We start from the raw sequence: 26973 nt of genomic DNA, 5'->3' as shown, positions 1-26973 counted from the left end.
GGAGTCCAACACGGCAGCCGGGTCCTATTACTCAATTTTACAATTATCTGCTGTTCCAGGGGACGGAGTCTTCTGGAGACAGTCGGCACAAGAAACCTGAGAGGTTTACTGTGGTACTGCACTGTAGTCCTTCCACAGTTTTCCTAATGGCCCCCTTTTTTTTAAAGAGCATCAGTAAAGTGTAAAAGTTGACTTGGGCTTGGCGATCATTTCCAGCATACGCACTGCTGGAGACGGAAACAGTTACGGAATGTGCATATCGACGCTCTGCATCGCAAGGGGGCCCACAGTCCGTATTCACATCCCCTCATTTGGCACATGCTTCTCTCCAAAGTGATGCACATCGCAGAGTAAACAAAAGGGCTTTTCAAAGGCAAAGACACAGAGATGCAGACATGCGGCTGCCAAAGCACTCTTTCTAGTACCGCCCTTTTTATCGGAGTAAAACACACAAGTAGCTACGTACAGAAACGATAAGAAACACCGATGTGATCATGACCGATGATGTGATGCAGGCTTACGGAGAAAAAAATCTGAAAGAACATTTGAATTGTGTCTAGAAGAGAAGGGTCAGACCCTTCTTGAATGTTGAGAAGGATTCACCAGTTCTGAGGGAGAACATGCAAATCGGGTGTCAATTGCCAGACGGTCTCTCTCGGGCAAAAATTTTAATGGAAGAGAGTGAAAATATCAAGAGATGAGCACGATGCTTTCCCGATGTTAAAAACAGCAAAAACTGGACGATAGCCACAAGTCAGAAGCACTGTCTCATAAAAGAAGTAAAGAGTAAAAATTCTATTACAAGAGAAACAACGTTAGAACATCAGTATGGCAGACAGGGGAATGGCCTCCCCCAATGAACTCTGGCAGGGCCACAGAAAACAAAACCAACACAATCAAAACACATTTGTGACTTTCAGAGGACACACACACACACACACACACACACACACACACACACACACACACACACACACACACACACACACACAATGTCTACAACCGCTTGTCCTGAGCGGGGTCGCGGTGAGCCAGAGCCTAACCTGGCAACACAGGGCACAAGGCAGGAGGGGGAGGGGACACACCCCAGATGGGACGTCTCTTGTAATTAAATGAAGGGGCTGTAATGGGGAGGTAAAATGTGGTAACTGAGCAAAGTGGAGGACGGGAAGAAGGACCAGTAGAGATCAATCCACACTTTTGCCTAGTGCACCGGGGCAGTTCTGGTTCCCATCATTAAGGAGAGGAACAGGTCCTTTCCATAAAGAAGAGGACATTTTCTTGACCGTGACACCTCACGGTGGAGGGAAACCTTTTATTCTCCACCCTGTGGACTCACATGATACACTAAAAGAGTACACTATATTTACTTATATTCTTTTAACCGGCGCTTCTTCCAGAGCTACTTACAGCGATTTACCCATTTGTGCAGCCTGGTCATTTTTACCGTATCAGTTCAGAGTAAGTGCTTGATCAAAGATGGTATCTGAACCTGTGCCAACAAGGCTGCAGGTTTAACCACTTCGCCACCTGCTGCTCATCCAGCAAGGTCTACAAAAGGTCCTTGCATGGCAGACTTGTTCAATTACCCTGGTGAGCAGAAGGGTTGAACACTTAAAGCTGCACTGCATGTGTCCCAGCAGCATGGAAACGTAGCAGAGACTGGAGGAAACGGAGGAATGAAACGCAACCCAGACATCGGATGCCTTTCAGCTGACGTTCTGAAAACAATGCAGTCAGGAAGCATTTCCTCCCGGCCCCGGGAACTCCGGACCCCCCTGCGGGGGCACATTCGGAGTCCCGAGGTCACGCAAGTTAATCTGCAAGCCACCGTGTGTTAACGGCCAGTGCCATTGACCCCTGTGGACATGCAGCACTTGAGCAGCTTGCGTGACCGCCTACATTTTCATGGCCTGTGGAGGGAAGCTGGGTCTGGTTTACAGCGGCCTGTTCGCTGCTCCCAGCAGCATTCCCTTCAGCGCTCAATCTGGTCCCAAATGTCACACGGTCAGTCAACACATGTGGCGTACGGATCCAGGGCCGCGAGCACGTGAGACACCGTGCAGGGGATTTGGAGATGCCCACATCCGGAGTTCTTTGCCGCACCTAATTGAGTAACGAGTACCAGGTGTGGCCCAGTATTTAAACCGATTGTCAGAAGACTGGAGTTCATTGCGCCGCAGAGCTGATGAACGTACCTCTTGCTGGTGGGTTTTTAGCACTCTCTGGAAGTCCACCCCATACCGCCTCACTCCTTGAACCTGGCATGCTGCAGTAAAGTTCCCCAAGAGTCTTGAATCAATCAAACACGGTAAGTTTAAAAAGTGCATTAGAAACAAACCAAGAGCGGTTTCATACATCATTTCAGGGTAGTGAGGACAGAAGAGGAGGTGAAGTGTGGTGCGGTGTCGGCGCCGGTACTCGCCCCAAGGCCTTCCTCGGCGCGCACAACGCATCTCAACACTTGTCAAAGACACTTATTGGTGTGGCCTGTTTTCCCATATGTCTTTGTCGGTTAAATTTGGCTGCGTGCAGGAAAGGGTCGCGCCAGGAGGTCCGAACTTTTATTCCGCACGTTTGGATGCCAAATGCTGAATACAGAGAGAGTTCTTCGGATCTTCCCCTCGGCCGAACGAGCATCTTTCCTTTTTCATCGACTGTGCTGCGCTCGAACGGCGCTGCTGCGCAATGCTCGAATCGCCTCGAATGTGACGCGACGGCAAGTTCTCCACAAAAACACTGCTCACGAGCCACTCTTCCGTTCGCCTGCTTTAATTCCACTATTGACACCAAACCAAGTGTGATACAATTCCATCGCTGCAATAATTGGCCAAATTTGAACGCCCTAATAATTGAGATTAGTTTGTTGCTGTCTATCAATATAAATAGAAATATAATCAGATTCAGTATCAATCCATCTCTAATTGTGTGCGGTAATTGAATTAGACATTTAAACATTATAAAAGGCAATTCAATTAAGAAGTAATTTCACAAAACAAGAACCGTTAATTAATTTGTAACCGAAGTAAAGAGGTTATAAATGAAAATTACAGAAACAGTGAAGGAGTCACTAAATTGTCCTTAATATTCATGCGAATCGGAAATGGGAAGCAGGTGAAATATGCGAACAACAGCTCTTGGAATGGTGGCTACCCGGAAACTACAAGTACACCACAGGAAAGCGACAAATTAATTCAAAATGTATTCAAAACTGTTGCACCACAGCTCATTTAAGTGAAACAAGTTAAAGGCAGTGAATACTTATGCACTCAGTCATTTTGCATTTCATATTTGTAATTAATTCAAAATGATTTTTCAAAATGTGTTTTAAGCAATAATATTTTGGTTGGCCTGTATGTGTAAAAACAGTACAGTGTATGCATGACTCAAGGGAAGCATTTTCTTCTGCTAGAAAAAGTAATAATCTGCACTATAATTTATATAACATAAATGCTGGGCTGTTCTGTGGATAGGGAACATTGTGTTTTGTATATGAATGAATTCATAACGTTGCTTCTTCCCTGTTTATGTTGCTGTTGCTCAAGCAATGTTGCTGCTGTTTTTTTATGTAAAATAATGCTAAATTTCAATGTAAAAAATAGTTTTCACGTTGACATTAAAGAGCATTTTTTGTCGATCAGCTTCAAAAAAAAAAAAAAAAAAAAAAAAGCCTAATTATATCCACTGTGATTCAGTGATGTAAAACTAACAAAGTCCAAGGGGGTAAATACTTTTTAAAGGTGCTGTAGTGCAGAGTGTCTTTGAAAATCAACAAAAAAAAAAAATAGAGAAAGGGAACAGAGCAACCAAATGGCGCAGAACTTCAACAGGCCAAGTGCCACAAGCAAAAGGAATGCAGAAGAGGACCCCACTCGGACCGGCAGGAGGCCACCGGAGGCGACGTGGTCGCAACGGTCCTTGTCCAGTCAACACAATGTTGACCGAAATGAGCTGGAAACGGGACCCAGGGACTGGCTGCAGGTCAGCACAACCCGTCTGCGCTCACTGATGCTCTTGGTTCGGGCTGGAGGTGGCCTCCGGCTCGATCTTTGGAAACCAAACGAACGTTGCTGCCGAGTGGCTTTTCATCAGCTTCACCCACCGCCCAACCGTTTACGTCCCGCTTCCGGCAAGTTCTCTACAAACACTCCCTCGGTAGTTAGCCAGGGCACACGCCGCTCGAACAAACAAGCTGCGATTGAAGGGCAGTTGACACCAGGGGATCAGACATGCCTCGCGTTCAGCCAAAACATTAAATGTATATCGACCCCGAGGCCACAGCTTTAAAACGTCATGGAAATTAAAACCATGAAATGGCACAACTATACCACATAAAAACAGTGACTACCTTTGATAAATTTATTTGCAGGTAATAATACCTGGCATTAAAAAGGAGCCAATCTTTGTACTGACTCCTTTAAAATAAATAAATGTAGTAAATTAAATCGAGTGGGAAAACAAGGCAATCTGATATTTTGGCAGGCAAATTTACTGACATTTCTGACATAACTTCTGTACTTAAAACACATGACTGTCAACCGGCCAGTCCGTCTCCAATTTCACAACACCAGCAGGGTAACGGTGACTCTGAAAGGCAGAGTAATCAATCAGCGCATTAGCCTTTAGCATGACCACCCAAACACATTACTCTTAAACCTGTACCTGTGCGATAAGTTACACTGGTAATTGGTTTCTCAATGGATTCCTCTGTTGTTGCTTAAACTGTGAACGTGGGGCGGTTCGCTGCCGGCTGGTGTATTACTGCGGAAAATTTCCCCCAGGACCCGCGCCATTAAGACTGGGGGGGGGGTTCAGGTGAAGCTCAACAAGAGGATGACGGGAGATCTTGCTTTACGATGCAGAGAAGGACGGCCAAGACGTGCAGAACGGAGACAAATGACACTCGAAATGAAATTTCCATGCAAGAGAGAATCCACGCAAACAGTGGCGGGACGAGCTTGTGCAAAACATCTCGCCTGTTTGTAGCTGCTTTGCAGGGGTTCAGAGGCGGGGTGGGAAGGCTTACATTGGGGACCGCAAGACACGGGCGATACGTGCCGGGCCCCGGGCCAGGGTGGCGTTCTGTGCTACGTGGTTGATGCCGTTGTTGGCATTCACGAGAAGATAGGCTGGCCCACCATCGTCCATTGTGTGGGGAAAAGAGTGCAGATACACTGGATCCAGCCAGATCCCCCGCGACTGTAGTACAGCCATTGTTTATTTTCTATTACCTTTTATTATCAAGCTTTTTTTTTTCCCCCAACAAGTGGGAAATAGATGTCGTTCTCATGCAGCACAAACAGTTTACTGTCGCCCTTAACGCTGACATTGCAAGGCACCGCAGGGGCCAAAAACCCACATAATGCTTAATTTGAGCAATCAAACTATCACACGGGAGGGGGGTTAAAAGGCAAAAACAAAAACGAATGGGAAGCGTTTAAGAGCAAACGCAAGACAAAAAAAAAGTGGCGCGGTTTCGGAGAGAATAATAATCTCATGCTTTCTGTCAAACTATCGAGCAAAATAACAAAGTAGCGGCAGGACATGAGCTTTTTAATTATAATGAGAGTTGCATTCAATCGGGTTTGAGCAGCTGGGGGACAAAGTTCCATTAGCAGGTTAGGTCTGTTTGCTTAAAAAAAAGAAGAGAAAAAAAAAAAACCTATTTATAAATATATTTATAAACGGACAATTAAATGCACTGTAATAAAAGCCCTGACATTTACAAATTGATATTTGAAGGCCTTCCTGGAATTTTTCTGCCCTCTACAAGTCCCATTTAGCTAATTAGGCAGTTCGGTCCTTTTCCGGGCACCGCTGTTCCACTTTGGGACTTAATTGAGAGGCTTTTATCAGGCTGGACGCTCACCGCTCCTGCTCGAGCTTCATGCGCTGCGCCTCCTCCTCGGAGATCTGAGTCTCGTCCACCTTGCTCTTGCTCGAGCCCTTGCGTTCGATCTTGTCTCCGGGCCGCTCGTCCTTCCGGTGCTTTCCAAATCTGGGAAGCCGTTAGAAGAGGATACTATTAGACCATTACAGGTTTAACACACTAGAAGGTAAAAGGTAACCACACTATGGCTCGTCTCTTTGCTCGTCCTCCCCGACCTCCACCGCACCACCCCAAGGTACAGCTCCAAGCAAAGACGACACTTTCCGTTCCAGCCGTAACATTTGGAAATCGTTTACAAAGGTTAATCTTGTGAAGCTGCAAGAACTTCAACTGGTTTGTTTATTTTTAATATACAGTACAATCGGAAAGGAAAGTGAAAGGAGACTGATGTCGGTGAATCCATTTCACTGACACAGAGGTTTGCCTTAATATCTTGGTAAGAAGAGAGCTCCTAGTTTGAACGACTTTGAATATTGATGCTGTGACACAGGCAAATCCCAAAATCAGGTATTCCATCTCAAAAAGAGTAGAGCACATCAGGTAAAGGGAGCAATAGGCAGAATGAAGAAAAGAGCTTGCTGGCATTATTTACACTTTCAGCACAGTGCACATATTTCACATTTTAATGATGGGGCAACACTGGAAACTCGATGCGAGGATTGGAGGGTGGAAATAACCTCGATGATGAAATGCAGGGAGCATCCAGTGTGCAGAATGCATCCATCGTAAATTCGCCCAGCCTTGGCAGTGATACATAAAGAAACGGTGGCGACACCTCTTCGGCAAACTGTAAGAATGACGAGGGCACACACGACGACGACCAAGAACATTTTCAGAAATGGAACGCGTGTAAATCACGGGCCGAAGCCTGGGGGGCTCATGCCTCATCTCCACAGGCCGGGCAGCAGAGGGCACAGCTTGAGCCGAAATGACCCGAGGGCATTCTGGGTAGGGTTAGAGGGACTGTGGTCCTGAGCACCGGTCGCTGGAAATTCACCTGTAAGCAATGCAATTACCGCACGGTGAAAAAACGTCCACCATTCAAACACGGTTTAATTTAAATGAATATCTGTCTAATCTGAGCTTTTTAATGTAATCACAGAGAATGTTGTAATTTACACACAATTTCACTGGAAAATCCATTATGAGCAATTGCAGATGAGGCTATATTGACACGACTGATTACCACAAACAATGTGTTCGGAAACATGCCGAAAAATGTTAGAAATGATTATGCAAGCCAAGTGCGATTAGAGAAAAGCAGGTTCCATTTGCAGAGGGAGGACATTTGAACTGGAGCAGACAACCCTCTCCATTAAAGTTGCATTGCAACTCGACATTGACATTCAACTCTTTCGTTCATTTTACTTTCTAACGTCAAGGGCACTAACTGCTCATGGCTCAAGGCAATTATTTCAGGCAATGCTTACTTAAGAACATAATGAATAAATGAATATATTCATGAAAAGGGACACACTTTATCGATAGGCATATTGTCGCACTTTACACTAAAAGCAGCCCACTCACTCCAATTGCTTTCTTCTTCTCATTGATGGTGCGAAGCTATAATCTTTCGAATGGAGTCCTGGCCGTCTCCGGGCACGTGACGTTCCAAGACCACCGGCACTTTTGTGTGCGAGACAGTGTACATTACCTGATTAATTAATCAACAAATAGCCTGTGTACAGAAGACAGCAACAACTAGATCACTGCCATCTATCACTAAAGCTGACGACAGATTTGAGGACTTCTGAGGACTGATAAGAAACGCCTCTCTCCTGTCCTGGAGGAGTTGACTCCAGGAAGCAGCCTGCAGTTCTGGAAGGTCACATCCCACAGGTTTCTGTTCCAGGTGAGCAGCAAAGCTCCATATTCAAGCTGCTTCCTTGACAACAGGTCCTGTTGCTACAGCTGGAAAACCTGGTCTTCAGAACCTTGACATGAATAGTGCTGACTCGGTGTGTGTCACCACACAAACTTACAGCACCTTTGGTGCTTTCTGCTTCATGGGTGATGACTTCACTGCTCTGACTAATGACTAATTTGATAAATGACTTGGCAAAAGTTTAGCAGGTGTGCAATTATTAGCTTACAGAACATACTAAAATGGTCTGTGAGTGTAACGGAGTATTTACTTTCTTAGCCACTTATTTATTACATCATCACTCTTTGTATGTATATCATGTAGCATGTTGTATAATACACAGTGGACACGTGGTAGCGTAGTGGTTACAACTGCTGCCTTCATACTAAGGTCATAGCTTCGGATCCTACCTCCAGCCGTAGTCCTCTGGAGCAAAGTACTTACTCTATAAATTCTCCAGTAAAAAATGCCCAGCAGTACAAATGGGTGAAATAAATGCAAGTCGCTTTGGAGAAGAGTGAGCTAAATGAATAAATGTAAATGCTGCTGCAACAAGTGCAATCGAGTGCAATTTCCACATGCGATTAGTAAAGATCCATTCATTCATTCACAAAATCAAAGCAGATCCTCACAGAGACCCTAATGGTGTCTCAAGAAATCAAGGATTTCTTTGTATCATTAAACTGACACGTTAGAGTCGATCCAGCAATGTTCCAGCTTGGAGTATTAAATTTTACTATGCAATTAAAATCAAGTTGTGCAAATGAACACATAATTGAGCAATGCACTGCCTTTTCAACACCTCGCTCCTCCTCTATAGCAGTTCGTTACTATATTATAAACCATCCACGTATTGCTGTCATCACACACGCATCCTTGTCTTTTGGAAGAGGAGCAATGCTGAGGGGAACAGTGTCACGGCCCTCAAAATCCAAGTCTTTCAGAGAAAGGAAAAATTAAACCAGTCACTGCCAAGCAGAACTTAACAAAGCCGTACATTCTGGAACATGCCATGTGATACCGCAACGACACCAATTTTAAACCGCACCGCTTGGAAGTACTAAGTAGAGATGTAAATATGGTCTATATTATTATGACAGAAAACAATTAAAGGTCAACTGGATGTTCGCTTGGTGTGAATGACAAGAAGGTCGGCGTCCAACTCAACTCTCAATATTAACCTTTCGGAAAAGGCTGGAGGGCAGCGAAAGCGCGACTCATTCGAGTGGCGTCTACTCTCCTAACCGCGTTGGGGGCAACTTCATTACTGTAGGTAATAGGAGCTGAGTGAAGCTGTAACCTGGAGGAGCTCTCCCAGGAGTGGCGTACAAATCGATGGCACAAAGGCTGCTTCCCATCCAGCTGCAAAAGGCGCAACCTCATTTCTCCGACGGGACTCCGAGAGGGTTGGGAAAAAGGGAATTAACGTCAGTTATGTCCATTTTCCATCTGATACAAGATAAACATGATTACATGGTGCTGGCAACACATTCCCACTTTGCCATATGTTATCACATTACCTTTTTATTGCACTCATTGAGGATACAGCCTTGAGACTGGAGAGGGAAAGAAATATACAGTCTGTCAAGTGTAAGTATTTTGACATGGGCAATGTAGCTGTAAAGCAATTACGCTGCTTATTATAAACCGCAAGTCTGGTAATCTTGGCTATGTACCGTGGTGCATTCAGCAGAGGAGCGTCCCCAATGGAGCTGCCACTAATCAAGCGCACAAACGCGATAGTGCATTTACACAAAGCCTCAAGGTGTACGCAGATAAAAACCACTGTACTTGCATTAATCAGCAATTAAAATTCAGCACAATGTACACTGCTCGCCTTATCGCGAGCGATTAAATAGAGTAATAACCGGCTAAACGGTGAAGGGTTACTGGCGGACTACGGTGGTGACGCGAGGAGATGACGGGCTCGGTGTTGCTCAGAGAAACGCGACGAAAAGGCCGCGCCGCTGTTGCCCCAGGAAGATGTTATCGCGTGGTTCACATGGCAGGCAGCGCAGTGCTGAGCGTCACATCGGCCGCAAAGACGCAGCCCTGGATCCGGACCCTGAATTCACTCAGTTTGCCGGCCATTGATCGTACTGTAATCTCAATAACGGTGCACTGGAGAGCAGGTCTCCCTTGCCCGTGTGTGAAATGTTATTTACTCCTGGGTGTTACGTGATTGGCCGGTTCACACTAGTTCTGTTTATTTTAAACTTTCCTGACACAGGTCAGCTATGGTGCTACTTTGTGTTTTATGGTTTTACTGTTTATACTATCGTGGTTCGGTCCTCGATGCTTCACAGCGACACTCCTGGATCCACTGGCTGTCGCAGCAGACAAATTACGGGTCTGCTCAATACAAGGGGAGCGGAAAGGGAGTAAATATAGAATATACTACAAAACAGTTAAACACAGTGGATTGCACGGTATATATTTTACAATTCATATAAATATTTTCCAATGCTTTCAGTGGGAACAGTAACTGGACTGCAGCAGAGTACGAGCGTCATGGGCTGGCACGGAAGGCAGGGGCAGCAACGATAGGCTTCCAATGCCCCCCCCCCCCCCAAAAAAAAAACCCATCCACATTCTGGAAATACTTAACACTGTTGTGTAAAAGGAACTGCTTAAAATAAGCAAAAGGCAAATAAAAAAATTAAAACAATAAAGAGAAAAAGCTATCAGGAAAGCCAGCCGTGCGAAAGCAGGCCTGCCACTGTTGTTCACACCTGACAGAGTCAGCAATATCCAATGACACCTGCATTATGATGAGTTATGCATGTTCCGTCAGCTTTTTATGTAGCAGTTATGTCGTGTTTATACACAGGAGGCTCAAGGCAAGCTTTCCGGAGCTGCGGTAATTTTTCATCGGATGTCAATTTTCCATCTTCAATATGCGTGGGACCCAGGAGACACACATCCATCCCGCTCTGTGTGTTTGCGCTCGCCGTCTCTCAACTTAGCAACAAACCTAATTATAGCCATAAAGGACATCGTTGTGCGCCTGCAATACTTTATCCAATATATAGGGTTTTCCAGTACTGTTAAAAGCACCATATATTTTTTCCAATCGATCTTGCAAGTAATAATATTAAATGTGACGCAAAAGGCAGTTGATACCTGAAGACATGAGTTATCCCACAAAAGAAAGAAAAAAAACCCTTCATTACAAAAAAATAAAACAAACATCATCAGCAAAACATTCTTCACGTTAATCTTACGTTAAAAAACGAGAGGACTTCTATTGAAAGGTGCGCCACGTTCGACGAGTGATGGTGCTACTTTGTGATCCGCTTTCAGGGAAATGGGAGGGAAAAAAACAACGCGAGGACGAGCAGACATTAGGTGGTCATCACATAAGAGCAGACGACGCGAGGCACTTGCTCCAAGAATGCACCGAATGATGGACCCGCTCCTCTGTGCCTCGCAGGATCAGTACAGGGAAATGGGTAATAATCCTTTGGAGATTCTTTCAGAATATAATTTAAAGGGCAAACTAAACCATCATGGCTTCTGTTTGGAAAGCTCAGGGTTAATAAGACTCTTCCTGCCAGCGGAACAGGGAAAAGATCATCACCTCTCTGTATGAAATGATAAAGTAACACATAAATGTTAAAGTCCTTCCAGACAGAGAGAGAAAAACATTTTTTTTTTTCCTTTTGGCAAAAAAACAAAGTGCATCCCACTTTCAGTAGGAAATAATGAGTGTGCGTGAACTCTCAGTGACACCACTAAGGTAAATTACTATTTTAACGCATCCGATTTCGGGGAGAATAAAAGGTAATCTGTGTCACCAGCTCCTCGGCCAGTAAATGCACACCGCTGTTTCGGGTACAGCGAACATACAGCATTGCAGTTAGCGCTGGCATTGGTTCAATCCCTTCTCAACCTGTGTGGAGTTTGCATGTTCTCCCAGTGTCTGTATGGGTTTCCTCTTGCTGCTCTGGTTTCCTCCCACAGTCCAAAGACATGCTGTTCAGGTTCACCCATAGTGTGTGAGTGACAAAGAGCGTGTGTTCCACTGATGTATGGATGAGTGACCCAGTGTAAGTAGTGTATCTAGCAGTGTAAGTCACCACGGTGAATAAGGTGTGTGGGCTCATAACACCACATAGAGTTCATTGGAAGCTGCTTTGGAGAAAAGTGTCTGCTAAATAAATAAATGTTAACTGTGCGCCGCTTTGGAAAAAAGTGTGTGATAAATGAATAAATAAAAGTGTGAAAGTACAAATGTGTCTTTATACAGCAAACGAAAGGGGCAAACCCTCACCGCGGCGCCTCGTCCTCTGCTGCTAACCGCTGCTAATGGGCATGTCCCTGCACACCTGAGTTGATGTGCCCTCGGCTCCGGGGGAATCACGCCTTCCCCGTGGAACTCATTACACGAAACCCAAATCGTCAGTCAGCGTTTTTGCTGCCAAAGGGTATCAAAATGCCCTCCCGACACCACCTGGGTGAACCGGGCAGCTTTGCGGCAATTTGCAGCCGAGGTGGCATCACCTCAGGCGCAGCAAGGGTTCTGGGGGGGGGCTGTCGTGAACCTTCCTGATCGCTGGAGCAATCACCCACAAGCGCACGTGCTGTTTGTATGATCCGTCAGCCCCAGGCCTCGCATGTGGCTGTTGGTGGTGGTGGTTGGGGGGTGGGAGCGTGGAGAACAAAATAAAAAACAGTTCCATTTTAAGGTCGGTCAATGAAAAGGACATCAACCTTTTTCTTCCAGTGATAAAATGTAAACTAAAGAGCCCAATGGTGAGGGATAACGCCGAGCGGGAGCCACGCCGAAGAGCTGGTCCATGAATATATTCATGACATTAAAGCGGAGCTCCGAGGGGGCCTCAGATATAGGCGAGATTGGTGGCGGCCCCAGAGCGCATTCCCGCTCGGGACGCATCTCGGCCCATTCGTCTTCGCAGCGGCACGCAAATAGCCCAACCCCACCACCCCACCGGAACTTCCGTTTCTCAGCCTCGTGCGGACCTCCAACTTCTCAGAAAATTTCACTCCAGCTGTCATATTCAGCATAATCAGCTGGCAGGGAACAAGGGGTGCGTGCGCAGACGGGCTCCAAACCCATTGTGCCGAAACAGAAATGAGAAATAAAACTCAAAGACAACACACTTATGAATGTTATCTGCACATCCCCACTGATACGCCGGGCCAAATGGTCCACATCAATTACCCGTACTGTTATCAAGCAATGTCACACACAGCTGCTCTGCTCTATGTGTGAGGACTCTTCCCGTCCGTCATCCGTCCCTTTCCTCTCTATTATTCCTGGGGGTGTAAAGACAAACAGGATCCCACGCTGAGATGCCGCTGGGCTCCGAGCCACGCAACCCCGGTGGCCTCCCCAGCGCAGGAACTAGCCTATCACACCCCCACTGTAAAGGGGGGAGGGAAAAAAAAACAGTGACTTTCCTTCTGGACCACGAGGACCCCCAACAGCATATATCAGCCCCCGTCACGTGTGTTTTGTTTGATTTAGGACCGGCCACGAGTCTCCAAGCGTCTCATACTGAACAAATAAATGGAAGCGGGCCATTCCGCAGGGTAGGCCCGTCATGTGTTCCGCACACGCAACCCAAGGAGCCCGGGTTCACGTGTGTACTCTCTTCAACGGCACTTCGTCTCAGTCACCGTGGGCGCGGTTAACATGCGGCGCGGCATCGGCCGTATCCGTCAACAAGGTGTCGCCTTTCGGAGCGCCGCTACACAAACGGAGCCGTCAAGTCAAACGTGACAGCGTTTGGGGTTCCTTATAAATCGCCAACGGGTTTCATTGTTTTGTTCCACAAGAAATAGCTCCTCAAGCGGTTTCGACACCTCTGCTGTTATTGTGACTTGAAACAATATTGTGACTATAAATGCATCAAGGACTACATGGTGGGCCTCATTACGACTTCAGCGAGTTGGTACCTCGCTGTGTGCTGAGGACATTCGGGTATCTGCGTGACATCTGCGTGACACCAAACCCGGGTATTAGAAGGAAGTGCGGACCGAGTGACACTTCTAAGGAGGTTTTACGACACTGCCTTTTTTCCCCCAAACCAAAATGAGACAGAACGGGGTGGAGAAAATGCAAACAGGAAAACTGAACATATAAATTACAGCTGAACACAAAAGCCATGGAGAGATCCTGCACATCCTGTCTGCTGCAATCTTCGGCGGACGGAGCGGCGACGGGTCCCCACAGTGGCAAGGAGAGGCGAAGATGCAGCCAGGAGGCCCTTGAGGAGCAGGGTGTGACCCGAGTGACCCAGATATTGAGTCGAGAGCCCGCCGTCAACTGGTGACTTTCATCACAAGATTCTTCAGCCGTTATACTACCTCCCAGTTCTCTCACAGCACCTGACTTCCTGCTCCTTACTGGCAAATAAAACTGTTGGACCCAAGAAACGTATGTAACAGCATGATGATGATTCCTTTTGATCCTCTCAAGCGTTGATGCACAAACATGTTTTGTCTGGGGTTTTCATTTGTATTTTATGTATATTTTAAGAAGCAATGCAGATGACTGTGTGACTTCTCATTTGGGGAATGGAGAAAAAAAAAAGTACGAATGTGTATCACACCATCCATACACCCGGCACGGCCAGACGGACAGGTGTGTGTGCAGAAACACCCCACCGGTTCTGCACCTTATCAGCACGTCTGTCACAGGATCTCAATACGAAGAACATATGAGTTCCTTCCTCTGCTCTCTTTCTGGGTTACATTTTTCAGACTCGAGCTGCACAAGCAAGATGGGCGGATCAAGACAAATGCATGATGGGATACATGAAAACGCTCTTCCAACAAAGAGTTCAGGACGGATAGAGCACTTTACATATGCTCACACGTCAAGCTCTACACACACATAGACACCTTATGACACTGAATAATGCATCCAGCCCATGTGCTCCTGCAGGTGAAGAGAGCTGGGGGAGGGGTCCTCGCTCTGTGCCATTATCGACCTCGAAGGGAAAGGAGGAACTGAAAAACAGAGGTCCCCATGTGGCAGGATCCTCAGCATGCCAGACCCCATCCATATTTACATTACATTTATTCCTTTAGTAGAAGCTTCACTCCAAAGTGACGCACATCTCAGAGTAAACAAAAGTGCATTTCACAAGAGATGGAGAGCTATAGATGCTGGCACGCAATTGTCGAAGTACAGTCTGTGTGGCCAATACTGCAGTTTTTGCCACTGCACATTACAGGGTAGCTGCATAGAGAACAGTGGTGATAGTGGCCAATAATGTGGTGAAAGATTATGGAGTTGTTTCAAGATCATAAGAGAAGTGGGTCCAAAACATGATTTGAGACCTTTCTTAAATGTTGAGAGGGATTCAGCAGCTCTGAGGGAGAGAAGGAGCTCATTCTACCATATAGAAAGTAAAATTGAGAATGTACAGCCTTTAGATTTTGGATCTCTTGGGTAGGGACCACCAAGGGGCTAGGGGTGGAGGAGCACAGCACTCTGGTTGAGGTGTGGGACGCGATCAGGTCCTCTAAATATCAAGGTGCTGGTCCCTTACCATCTTATATGATGCAACCACAGTGCTGGACTTCATGTAGCCAGCTACAGGAAGCCAACGGAGGGATATGAGGGGTAGAGACTCCCAACGGTCTGTTGTTCTTCATCAGGCATCAACACTCTGAACTTTGGGCCCTCGTCAGACGGCTGGGCCTCAAGCTCACAGACAACGCGAGGAAGCGAACTGGAGAACAAGCGGATCAGCGCGGTCCTGACGTTCCCTGACATGGCAAGTCTCCCTCGGGGAAAACGGGAATTACACGTAGGGCCTACGGCAGACATTTTTTCTCCACTTTCACCCTCCGCTCTCCCTCAGCCACAAAACGAGCGATGGAGTACGTCTAATTAAGGCCGTTCATGACAAACATACGGAGAAAAACCACTAACAAGGCTGACAAGGAGCCCCGGTTCTTGACACTTCTTACAAAAAGAAAAAAGATTCAGAGGGAGGAGAAACGGTGAACGTGTGTCATGATCCGATCAAACAGACTCATGCCTTTAATTGGTCAGCTTTGGACAAAACGAAGCTCTCAGCTCCACACTGATTCTCATCACTTGAGCGTCGAAATGGTATTTTTTCCCCCACTGTTTGCCATAACGGTGCTCCAGCTGCCTATACCTGTTCGCGAGCATATTAACTAAAGCACACAAAGGTACCAATGGGTAATTCGTACACCTTCAGTAAGGCTGCCTCATACTTCGAAGGACCTCTGAAAATATGAAATACACTAAATATTGATGGAAAAGTTAAGTCAGTACTTTCTCCAAGATGTTAAAGCAGAATGTTTAATACATCGTTCTCTGAAGAAACAAGTCATAACTGAGTGCATGTTAGGCAACTGATCTGGCCTGATTCCCTCCAAAGTATAAAAGATAAAAAACCCAATTTTTCAGAGAGAAAATTCCAGTGTGTGAGTGTCACAGAGAGAGTGTGTTTCACTGCTGTATGGATGAGTGACCCAGTGTAAGTAGTGTATCTAGCAGTCTAAGTCACCTTAATGAATAAGGTGTGTAGGCTGATAACACTACACAGAGTTCACTGGAAGCCGCTTTGGAGAAAAGCATCTGCTAAGTGAATAAATGTAAATGTAATTTCACTGTTACAAGCGAGTACAAATGAATCCAGTGCCTAATCATAGAACAACTATAAGTGTGAAAATCACACTTTTTTTTAGTCCGTGCCACTAATATGTGGAACACCTAAATAATTTGCACCAAGGCAATTTACCTGTGTTTCAATTCTCGGGCCTGATCACTTTTCCATCTCCAGGTTGGGCTTTTAAAAAAAAAAAAAAAAAAAAAAAAAAAAAAAAATTAACACTGGAAAGATGAAGGAGCTGAAGACAGCAGCTTGTTTCATTTCTCTCTTCATAGACTCGAGCTCCCTCTGGGAGGGACTGAAATTAATAGTCTTTAAATTGGACCGATCAAAGAAACATGCAGAAAACTCCTACTGGATTGAAAGAGGCTAGAAAGCAGAAAGCAAAGTACGACAAGACGACTAGAGAAGCATGGGCCGACGAGAAGCGATGAGAACACAGGGCTGCGTACCAAAGAGCTCCCGTGTAATGAGGGCAAACCACTTCGGTATTTGTGACGAGGCGCTCCTCTTCCCGCAGCCGCCTTGTGAAGTAGTGGCCGTGCTTTAATTTCAATTTCCTAATAATAAATACACTTTATGAATTCGGTTGTGTTCGGAGGCCTCTTAAAGGCACTGCGCGAGAGACACCAGTGTATCGGATTTCATTTAGGCTGGATTTCGGATTCAATTAGCGCTGTCCCTGTCGGTCCGTGGGCAGGGGCTTGGAGTGCGGCGATCATTCCAAACGCAATTACGTGAGCTGATGCTGATGGAAATACAGCAGTGCCACATCCCATTTGCATCGAGTCTCCAGCGAAAGGCGAGCTGGACGGGGCCGAGCTGAAGTGTCCCCCCTCCGACGCGCCCACCTCTCAAACTCAGTGTAATGCAGTTACAGCGCCTCTTTAAAAGCACATCCAAAAATCAACAATACGCCCCCTTCCTGCCTTGCACCTGTGGTTACCGTGGCCTTCTGCCCTTTCCTTTTTCAGTGCCCGCTGTTTTCGTAATCTGCTTTCATGGACCACGGTCGCTGTAAAACGGAAGTATGACAGTAGGGTAATGGAATATCGCACATTCAAAGCATACCTGCTTCGCGACGTGCATCCGGTTCCCCCCGGAGTGCTCCCTGTGAACCCCCTCTATCAGTCTGATTGGAAGGCAACGCAGTGGCCTGGGGTGTCGAAGGTGCACCATTTCTTTTACTTTTTTAAATTCATTCTATAAACTGTACTGGGTCACAGCAACAGAGAGACAGAAACAGGACACTGAGAAACTGCAAATATGTCGAAAAGGACAAAGGATTACGATGTTTCACAGGTGTGATCACATCGTGCTGTCCAATAAATTCCAAAACTGTGTCCAGACATTCCGGGATCCCTCTGAATTGTCACGTAGCTCAAATGTCAATTTCTCCAGCGGAAGAAAGGTCAACTCTTCGGTCATTCGTGTTATTTGCGAAGGGAACTTCATGTGGCGACCGCAACGAAGAAGCACATTTCCTTGTCCACTGCGTCAGAATAATCAGCCTACGTTCCATAACATCATCAAAACCTGTTTGTGGTTCAGCCAGAAAGAGGGTGGCTCAAATCAAACTTTTTGCTGTAGACATTTCAACGGTTGAGTGGAGCACAATCCAGTAGCCGGGTGCCCTGTCACATTCCCAGAACAAATGTACTAAACGGCCGTGCCCTTCAAACACAGCCGAGATATCGCGGGGACATCCGAACATCCTACGGAGACGCACAGCAGTGGCGCAGATTCTGTGAACGAACCGCTGCTCCTGGATGCTGAGGGGGGGTGCAGGCGGGAAACACTCGATCGCACATAGATGACCATTACTCACTGTTCGTAAAGGTAATACCGTTTACACATGCGACTGATCCCTTAGGAGCTGACATCGGTGTCCCGAACCCTCGCAGGCACAAAGTAACCCTGTGCGGTGCCACGCATCCAGAGCAGTTTGTGAGTGAAGTGCTCTTTAATAGCTGTGCCACTACACGGAACTCCAAGGGAATCCACAGCCTTTTCAGGTTTAAGCGCTGCCCACCATACATAGGTTATTCCATTTCATACAAAGTGGCCCTCTTCACATGAAAATTGTTATTATGACATAAGAGATGCCATACAATTTTTCCTCCCTGGTATTTCTGCCGCTGTTAGCAGCTCTTGAAACAACTGGCTCATCATCCGTCAAAGAATCGCAGGAGAGTGAGCAGCGGCGTCTAAAAAATGGGCTAATGTGGCAGGAGTACGCGTTAATGACCCCCCTTGGCATCAAGCACCACGCAGATGCAGGCGGTTGCAAGCAGTGCACGTGGAACAAACCAAAATACTGTAAAAATAAGGTGAGGAGGAGATGGAAAACAGCTGAATTGGGTGGTGCTGGCGCAAAGAGGGCTGGTTATCACTGCAGTGATTGCATGCGCAAGTGTGTGCATGAGGGTATGTGTGTGTGTGACAGGGAAGGGCTGGGAGTGACAGAGCCCATTAGCGTGGATTCCTCCCTCTCCCCTCCGACACGGCAGCCCGCACCTCGGGCACCCACCTTGAACCCTACCCCCACTGCGGAACGGCTCCCGCGAGCGGTGGCCCAGTTCACTCCGCTACACACGTCACGTTGCTCACCCAGGGCAGGCAAAGCGACACGTGCGGGCATGCAGCTGGCCATTGTCACATGCACGTACGCCTAGACACAGACACACACACACACGCGGCACTCCGCCCCTCGCCAATTCGACAACGGCCAACTGGCGCAGGAGATGGGAGCTCCTTTCCCAGCCACGTCGTCTCCCTCCATTGACCGTGTGATCACGCACGAAGCCGCACCGAGCTGTAGACAATTCAAACGGCACCGATTAGATGAAAAACTAACGATAATGTTCATTGACAAAGAGCGCGAGGCACATAATGGCTGCTGGAACAATGGCGCTCTGCTTTTATGGGCATCTTACACCAAAGCTCGTTTCTATCAATTACCATTAAACAGATATGTTTAAGAATATGAAAGTGTCTATTAACGATCCGGTCGGGCATACAGTCGGAGGGCTTCGTGGTGATTTTCGTGTTCTAACGGCTGTATGACACAGGAGGGGAACAGCTGCGTGCTCCGGCACGGTGGACTGTGAAATGAGCTCAGGGCGAGGTCTCCACTCAGCCGGCCCGCACTCCGGCACTCCTACAATCAGCCTCTTACAAGGCTTGTTCATCAGACCAGCCCTTGACCGCACATACAGGCGAGCGCCCCTCCTCTGTGGGGTCGGAGGGGTGAGGAGTCGATGGCGAAACGAAGGCCAGCCACACAGAAACCGGGATGGGGATGCTGCGGGGCTGCTGTGCGGCACCCTGGATCTGTTCCCGTGACAACATCCTCAACGAGGACCGACTGCGGAACACAATGACATTAAGCAGGTGCCCATCCTCTCCTTCCGTAATTCCTGAGCGCTTATTTATGCTCCCTTCTCCCTCTCCAAGGGATCGCCTGTGTGCAACAGTAGCTCATGAGGAATCGACCCCTTCTCCATCCCCCCTCCCCCTCTCTCTCCCCCCTAAGGATCATCCTCACAGAAGTTCACATCAATCGCACTTCAGCTCGCTTCCTTCCATCTCTGGCTCCCAACCTGGCTCCTCTCATTGCGGGCTGTGGAGGCGTCTGCGTTAAGCGAATTATACAGGAGGCTTCACGCTGCGCCATATGAGACGGCGAGGCCTGCGGCTAAAGGGGGCGGGATGTGCAATCGAGGACGGCTCTGACACCGAAGTGGCAGCGGCACACAAACGTAACCAAGAAAAATGACCTGCGGGTGCTGGGCAAAACGAGCTTCCCTGCGAAGTCATCCCCCATCGCAGTGGACAGCCTCAACAACAAGGCAGCACAATAAGGCCCGTTACAAACGTGTGTTTAATCACACACACCGCATTTATCCCCCCACGCTAAGCAACACATAAGAGCGGAAGGGCACAGACGAGCGCAGATAAGCCGTGGCACTAGATTCCAGAAACGTGACCTTAAAAAACAGCCATCGTCTTTATTGTTTGTTGCGGAGCGGCGCGCTTCAACACGCCAACTAATCCCATTACACTAATCCGTGGGAAATGACTTATTGCACCGATAACGGCCGAGCAAGTCCCCTTAATTTATGCAAAATTCAAATGAGCATCAAATCAAAATAATTAATTGCAGCTTCTGTTTAATTAGCTCCACTGAAACAATATTAGAGGGGGGCTCTTAAAAATAGCACGTGGAGGAGTATGACGAAGGGGAGGGTCGACGCGATGGACGAGTTTGTGTCCCATTTAAACAGCTGGGTAACTTTACTGGAGCAATTTAGGGTAAGGGCCTTGGCTCAAGGGTACTACAGCCGGAGGTAGGAATCAAACCTGCGACCTTTGGGTCCACAGGCAGCAGCTGTAACCACTACGCTACCAGCTGTCTTTGCAGAGTAAAGCTCCTTTCCACCACACATCACGCAACCGCTTGTCTGTGCACAACCCCGAGATTTACCTGTGCGTCCACAACATCTGAGCGCCGCTAATTACAGTCGCACGCATCACCACTTAATCACGCTGCTGCAGCGTCGTGTGCGCGGGAGTTGCTTTACATGCGTTTAATGTGTTTCAGTGGGTCGCTTCCTGCAGCACATGAATAAAACATGCTCCTTTATTAAAAATAATAGAGGGCCGCGTTGTGAGGAACTCTGCTGCGCAACAATACTGCCGGGGTTCGAGATGAGCGCTGCCCATCGCAATCGGTCAAAGCCAGAGCCTTTCAGTGTGTTCGCCGACATGAGTTTTTCCAACAGGAGGCGGCACTCCTACCTGAACATATCCCCCAGGCCCTTCAGCATCCCTTTCTTGGCTTTGCTCTTCTCCTTCTCTTTGTCAGTCTGCTGCTTCTTCTTCTCCTTCCCTCCCTTCTCCTTCTTCCTGTCCTCCTTGGTTCGGCCGCTGCTGGCGGACCTCTCGATGATTGCCATGCCGGGCAGGTCGGCGGCTGTGGACAGGGAGTCGCGGCCGGAGCGCGAGCTCTCCTCGGTGTCCTCCTCCACTGGAAACGGGAAGGAGGGGTACAGGGTCAAGCCAACAGGAAGGGATCCTCACCATCAGGTTGACAGAATGCAATTCCCACGATGGGTCTGAACATGGGGCAACATACAAACGGATTCATAGAAAAGAAAAACATTTCATGTGTTTGACCTTTCATTTCTATATGAGCGCTCCTACTTTTATTGTCCTTCAATTTATGTTCCTCGACTTACGACGTACGTGACTCACGACGGCCCGTTTTCGTCACATCAGCCTTCCGGTATTATTTTCTAGTCCTGTCGTTCGGTCGTAACGTCTAACACCGAATGCTCCATCTGCTGTACGATAACATCGGCTGGCCGCACTTCCACAAGACACCGAGTTTCATATCGACTCGGTCAGGGTGTCCATCAGCCATGCGTTTTACTGACTAAAATACCGCTTCATTTACGCAATGCTTTCTTTCTGATCCTGCTCAAGCTACTTTTTCTTTGCAGCATGACCAGTTATGCAGCAAAGAAAAAGCTAAAGAAAACAGATTAGGAAATGAGTGTGAGCTTAATGAAAAAATACAACCAATCCCTACTGTCCGATGTAGCCTTCATGCATGTTAACCGTTGATAGATCATTATGGCTCGTACAACAGAGCACAATGGGATCTGCGAGATGACGTGGTCAACTTACGAAATCAGAACGAAGCGCCGTCATGAGACCACCTATACAAGACTTTCATTTCCATACCTTTAAATATGAATTCATATCATGTATTGAGTCTCAAGGAAGCTCTCCTTCTGAATGAACAGACGGTCATCGAGTCGCCAGGTGTCATTCCTTCAGCACTATAAGGACTGTCTGCTCCTCTTGCTGGACTTCTCATAGATAACAAGTACAAAGGAGCGGAGAACTCAGATACGCACAGTACTTTACTTTGGATTATTGGGCTCTTCTTTAATGATGGACTGTGAACACAACATGGAGGGAAGAACGTGTGTAATTTAAGGGACTTACATCAAGCACGCCTTTCCCTAATTCCGCTCGACAAGTGGAAGGAAAGACGGAGGAGCCGGGAGCGGCTTCTCCCCTGGCGTGTGACAGCAGCCTTGCAGAGGTCATGCGAGACCAGCTTAATCCTTCAGACGAGAGTGGAGTTATTACGCAGGGCCGCGCTTCCCGCTCCCGCGTCATTTTTGAGACAGCAGCGCTTAAAAGCGGCTTTGTTTCTTAACCTCCTTCCGCACGCAGCAGGGTGAGGCCACGTCTCAGGGCGGCTCGAGGCTCATTCCGGTGAACGGAAACAGGCACCACATGTACGTCCCTGCTATGTTGACTTTATCAATTTTTTTTTTTTTTGGGGGAAAGAAAAAAGAAACCTCTACCCTCACCAACTAATGGCCGGCCTAATGAGGGATGCCCCCATTCCTACATCCAAAGACAGGCTACGTAGTGATGCCACATTCCTAACGAGAAGATTAACTGTGGAACCAGCAGCTTGTGCAAAAAAAAAAAAAAAAAATTACATCTCCAATTGATCTTGTGTTAAAAGCCCCTGGACAGAAACTGCTGCTGTACTGCTAAGCAGGTACCGCAACTGACTGGTTTCTTCAACAAATATCAGGCAGCGCAGAAGAGGAAATGATGGATTAATTGCGATTTATTATGTAGGATGTTAAGTTGCGATAAGCAAACACGAATGTATCCAATTTAAAGGAATACAGGAGGATCATAATTAAGATTCTTTGCAAAACTGCAAGTGATTTTCCTTTCCGCGGCGCGGCTCTAACAGCTTACCACACATCGCCAAAGTTTCATTCCGGCTTCAAAACAAACTCTGAACGTCTGTGCGAATACTAATTTTGAGAAGCACTCAGAGCTGCGCTTCCCTCGGTACTCAGATGTTTGTTTTTGCAGAGGGCTTTTGGTCTCCAGGCAGCCTAGCTGGGGAAAGTCTCAATTCCCCACAAAGAGCAAGGCTTCTCGTATCACGCGGCGCAGCGGGTCGGTCACACGGGAACCCGCTGGATCTTATTAGTGCTTCTGATACTGGCCTGTTAGACCAGTTTATTATCTGCGCTATTGCCTCATCTACATCAAACAACTGCAGATACTTTTCTTCAGCGCAGCGTCGAAGGTGGGCGCAACACACTGTGGGAAGACTGCGCGGAGTTTGCGCGGGTTTCATCGGAGAGCTCTGGTTTCTTCCCACAGTCCGAAGACGGGCATTTCAGATGGCACGGCGGCTCCAAATTTCCCTAGTCCGCGCGTGGGTTTCACCGAGCGAACGGCAGCAGGGAGTTCGCCGTCGTGTGTCTAGCACTGCAAGTCACCTTGGAAAAAGGTGTCAGATAAATAGTAGCGAACAATCAGTGTGTGTTGCTTTGGAGAAAAGTGCCTGCTAGAAGAATCCATGTAAATGGAGGCTGAAGGTGTGATATGAGGACAATCTAGTTATTATTATGAGGTTCTTTTGTAAGATATCTATTGAAAAGGCAGCAGGAGATTTCTGGAATTACCTTAACAATACCGAACTGGGGGGTTAGGGGTCTCATCTGTGATTTAGAGAGACTTTGTATGGATGGAAGCAAAACGTAATTAATCCACCACTGACTGTTCACTGAAATAAGCTCTGAAGAGATATTAAAAAAAAAAAAAAAAATTCGAGGATCTTAACAGCGAAGTGATTGTTCAGAAAACGGAAACCATCCCGATACGTCCTTCCTATGTGTCAAAGGAGTAAGACGCTCTGCGATTAAGGACTTATTAACACTTTCTGCATTGCTGCGCAGGCGAAGGGAGCCGAAGGAAAAGGCCTCATTGGGACCATGTGACGAAGCCACCGTTCCTTCCACGCTCAAGTGGGGGACGAAGTCCGTTTGCAGGGAAATGACCAGAACGGGATCTCGCCGTAGAGCTGCGTGTGGCAAGAACGGCATGCAAATTCTGAGTCATACACTTGCGTAGCCAATATGCAAATGTACCACCCGTCCTCACTTGTCCCTTTCACTATCGGAAATGAGGACACGTCAGTGTCCGCGTTTTAGCGTCAAACCACATATGGCAATTAAAGCTCAAAACAAATTGAAACAGCACCTCTAATTTCTCTCTGCCCACTTCATCTCGAGTGTATACATGCGTGTTGTGTGAGGGATACGTTTGGCCTGATAAAGTCACGCACCCGTACCCCTACCCCCGACCCCCTCACAAAAAGCCCAGTGTGTGCACCCAGTGGAGGCTCAGGAAGCGATGGGACCTACATCGCATGAATAGAAGCTCATTTCAACAGTCTCTTCTGCAGAGCCATGTAAAGGGGGCACGACAGAGGAAAATGAAAGTGATACGAAAGTTAAGACATACAGAAATTGTTTTCACTCGGGATTTGGAGTCTCACATCACATGCCGAATTACGATTATAATGAAGACAGATGGTAGCGTAGTGGCTAGAGCTGCTGCCTTTGGATCCAAAGGTGGCGGGTTTGAGTCCCACCTGCGGCTGTAACGCCCTTGAGCAAGGCACTCACCTTAAATTGCTCCAGTAAAAATTAAAATAAAAATGGGTAAGTAATTATAAGTACTTAAACACTGTAAGCCACTTTGGAGAAAAGTGTCAGCTGAATGAATCACTGTGAATGCAGAATGTCGACAGCAAACCAGCTGGCCCATGAGGAGGTGCTGACTGAACATTAAGGCACTAAAAACACAGTAAAATCCATGAATGAACCTCCTTAGAACGAATTTACTTTGTGCAATTTTCCCCTGGCACGGATGCCAAATTCACATTTTTTCTTTGTGTATTCCTCACCTAGATTTACAAAAAATTAATGAAAAAGAGCTTATCAAGACAGCTAAACGGTTAACCTTGGTGGCAAGACGAGGCAAGTTTGTTTTATCTAGGCTGGGGGAAAAAAAAACATTCATTTTAATATCACCGACATGAACACAATACGCCATTACAGAATTCAGCTTTTCCATTTCTTTCCCGCATGATAAGGCAGTATTTAGTTTTGTGAAGAAAGCACTTGTGTGAATAAAGTAATTCATGCAAATTGTTCGCTTTCAAACTTCCCTGATGTTTATAATAGAATCACTCAAGGGAAAATAAAGGCCTCGCTGCCGTTCACCAGATACCGCTGCCGTACCACCTGCTCTCACAGAATACAAGCTATAGCTGCTGCTTCTGGACTCAAAAGTCGCAGGTTCGAGTCCCACCTCCAGCTGTAGTAATGTCACCGGATGTAACGGATTTAACGCACTTTTTTCACTGTTCTCAGTGATGTACGCTGCTTTGGCGAAAAGTATTTGCTTTGAATAAAAGTTAATGTAAGTGTAGCACCCCTAATTAAGGTATTTACCCTGAAGGGATACAATTAAAAATACCGAGCTGTACAAACAGGTCTGTTAAACAGCTCAACACTGAAGAGCTCAACTAAGTGTCAGATAAATTCACGAATTGGGCTCCATCTTTTCAGCAATGTCATCGCTCTCCTGACACACTCCAGCACGGCGCCATGCAGGATGCTACGGTGTCACTGAGATGCCTTCTAGAACCAGGAAGGAAGGGACTGGTATCTGTAAAGACCCCAATGCCTCAAGCGATGGAAAGACTAGCGTGGTGGGGGCATCCCCACCTTCCCTCCTTTCGGGAAAAGCTGATTGTTATTTCTGAACTCACTGTGTTCCACTCATGCCCAACCTGGACATGTCAGTTAGTGTGGGCATTCCCGCTGGTAACATGGGGTGTGTTTTAAGCCCGACGCTGCGCGACACTCCCAGAGCTCACTGGGGAAACGGCCCTCCGCCTTTTTTTAGGTTTCGTTCGGGGCTCAAGCTTTCGTCTGATCGGGGAACTGCACACCTGTCCTTGGAAACTATGCCACCTGTTGCATCCTTTTAAGATCCAAAAAGCAACACACATTTAGAGTAATTAACCCTATTAAACCTGCATGCTGCTCTTCGCGCAGCTGCGTTTTGGTTGGGTACGGCACAAACGTGCACTGCAGCCACTGAAGTGGAGGGAACAAAGGTGTGTCGCGATCAAAGAACCTGGAGAGAAATCATAATGCGGTACAAAAGATGGATCACAACAGGAGAATGGCGCAGGGCATCTGCTCCTCTGTGAGAACACTGTCTGGGGAGGAAGGGGGCAAAAAAAGGAAGAAAAAATGTTTTTTTTTAAAAAAAAAACCATACACCCACACCCCCAGGAACACATTTCCACATGAACCAAATGCAAAATATTGCTAGGTTTCAGTGAGCCTATTTGGTGCTCATTTGCCTGGAAAAGGAAGGCCTGACCCACATACACAAAGGGAAGTTCCTCCCCTCGCCTGTAATTGTTCCGCCTGGGAATTCACGTCGGCTCTCATTGCCGAGCGCAGATCATAAAGCACGACAGCAGAGAGGGTGAGCTGAAGCGCCTGCCTCCTCCTTCGCTGCAAATGTTATATATAAATACGCAGCGTGGTAAACATACTGCCTCTTCAAACTGCCGTAAAGCACAAGCACAGATCTCTAGACACATCCCTGACACGATGTCTTCAACACAATGACGTCTGGGATGCGACGCTAAACTTTGCCATCTGCCGAGCATCTATTAC

General features: G+C 47.1%; 1 protein-coding gene across 8 annotated transcripts in view; it reads right to left on the bottom strand.

The window, feature by feature from the left end:
- pard3aa (par-3 family cell polarity regulator alpha, a) overlaps nt 1–26973 on the bottom strand; it is a 318437-nt gene that overhangs the window by 70479 nt on the left and 220985 nt on the right. For all 8 annotated transcript variants that reach the window (XM_029246101.1, XM_029246104.1, XM_029246099.1 and 5 more), the window contains 2 exons: nt 21176–21404; nt 5870–5998 (listed from right to left, as the gene is read on the bottom strand). In XM_029246101.1, the coding sequence (XP_029101934.1) occupies nt 5870–5998; nt 21176–21404 (358 nt within the window). The remainder of the gene's footprint in view (nt 1–5869; nt 5999–21175; nt 21405–26973) is intronic.

Source organism: Scleropages formosus, chromosome 19, assembly GCF_900964775.1.
Source record: "Scleropages formosus chromosome 19, fSclFor1.1, whole genome shotgun sequence".
In the NCBI taxonomy this organism is placed as follows: Eukaryota; Metazoa; Chordata; class Actinopteri; order Osteoglossiformes; family Osteoglossidae; genus Scleropages; species Scleropages formosus.
The sequence above is the reverse complement of the archived record's forward strand: the minus strand, read 5'-3'. Positions and strand labels throughout refer to the sequence as shown.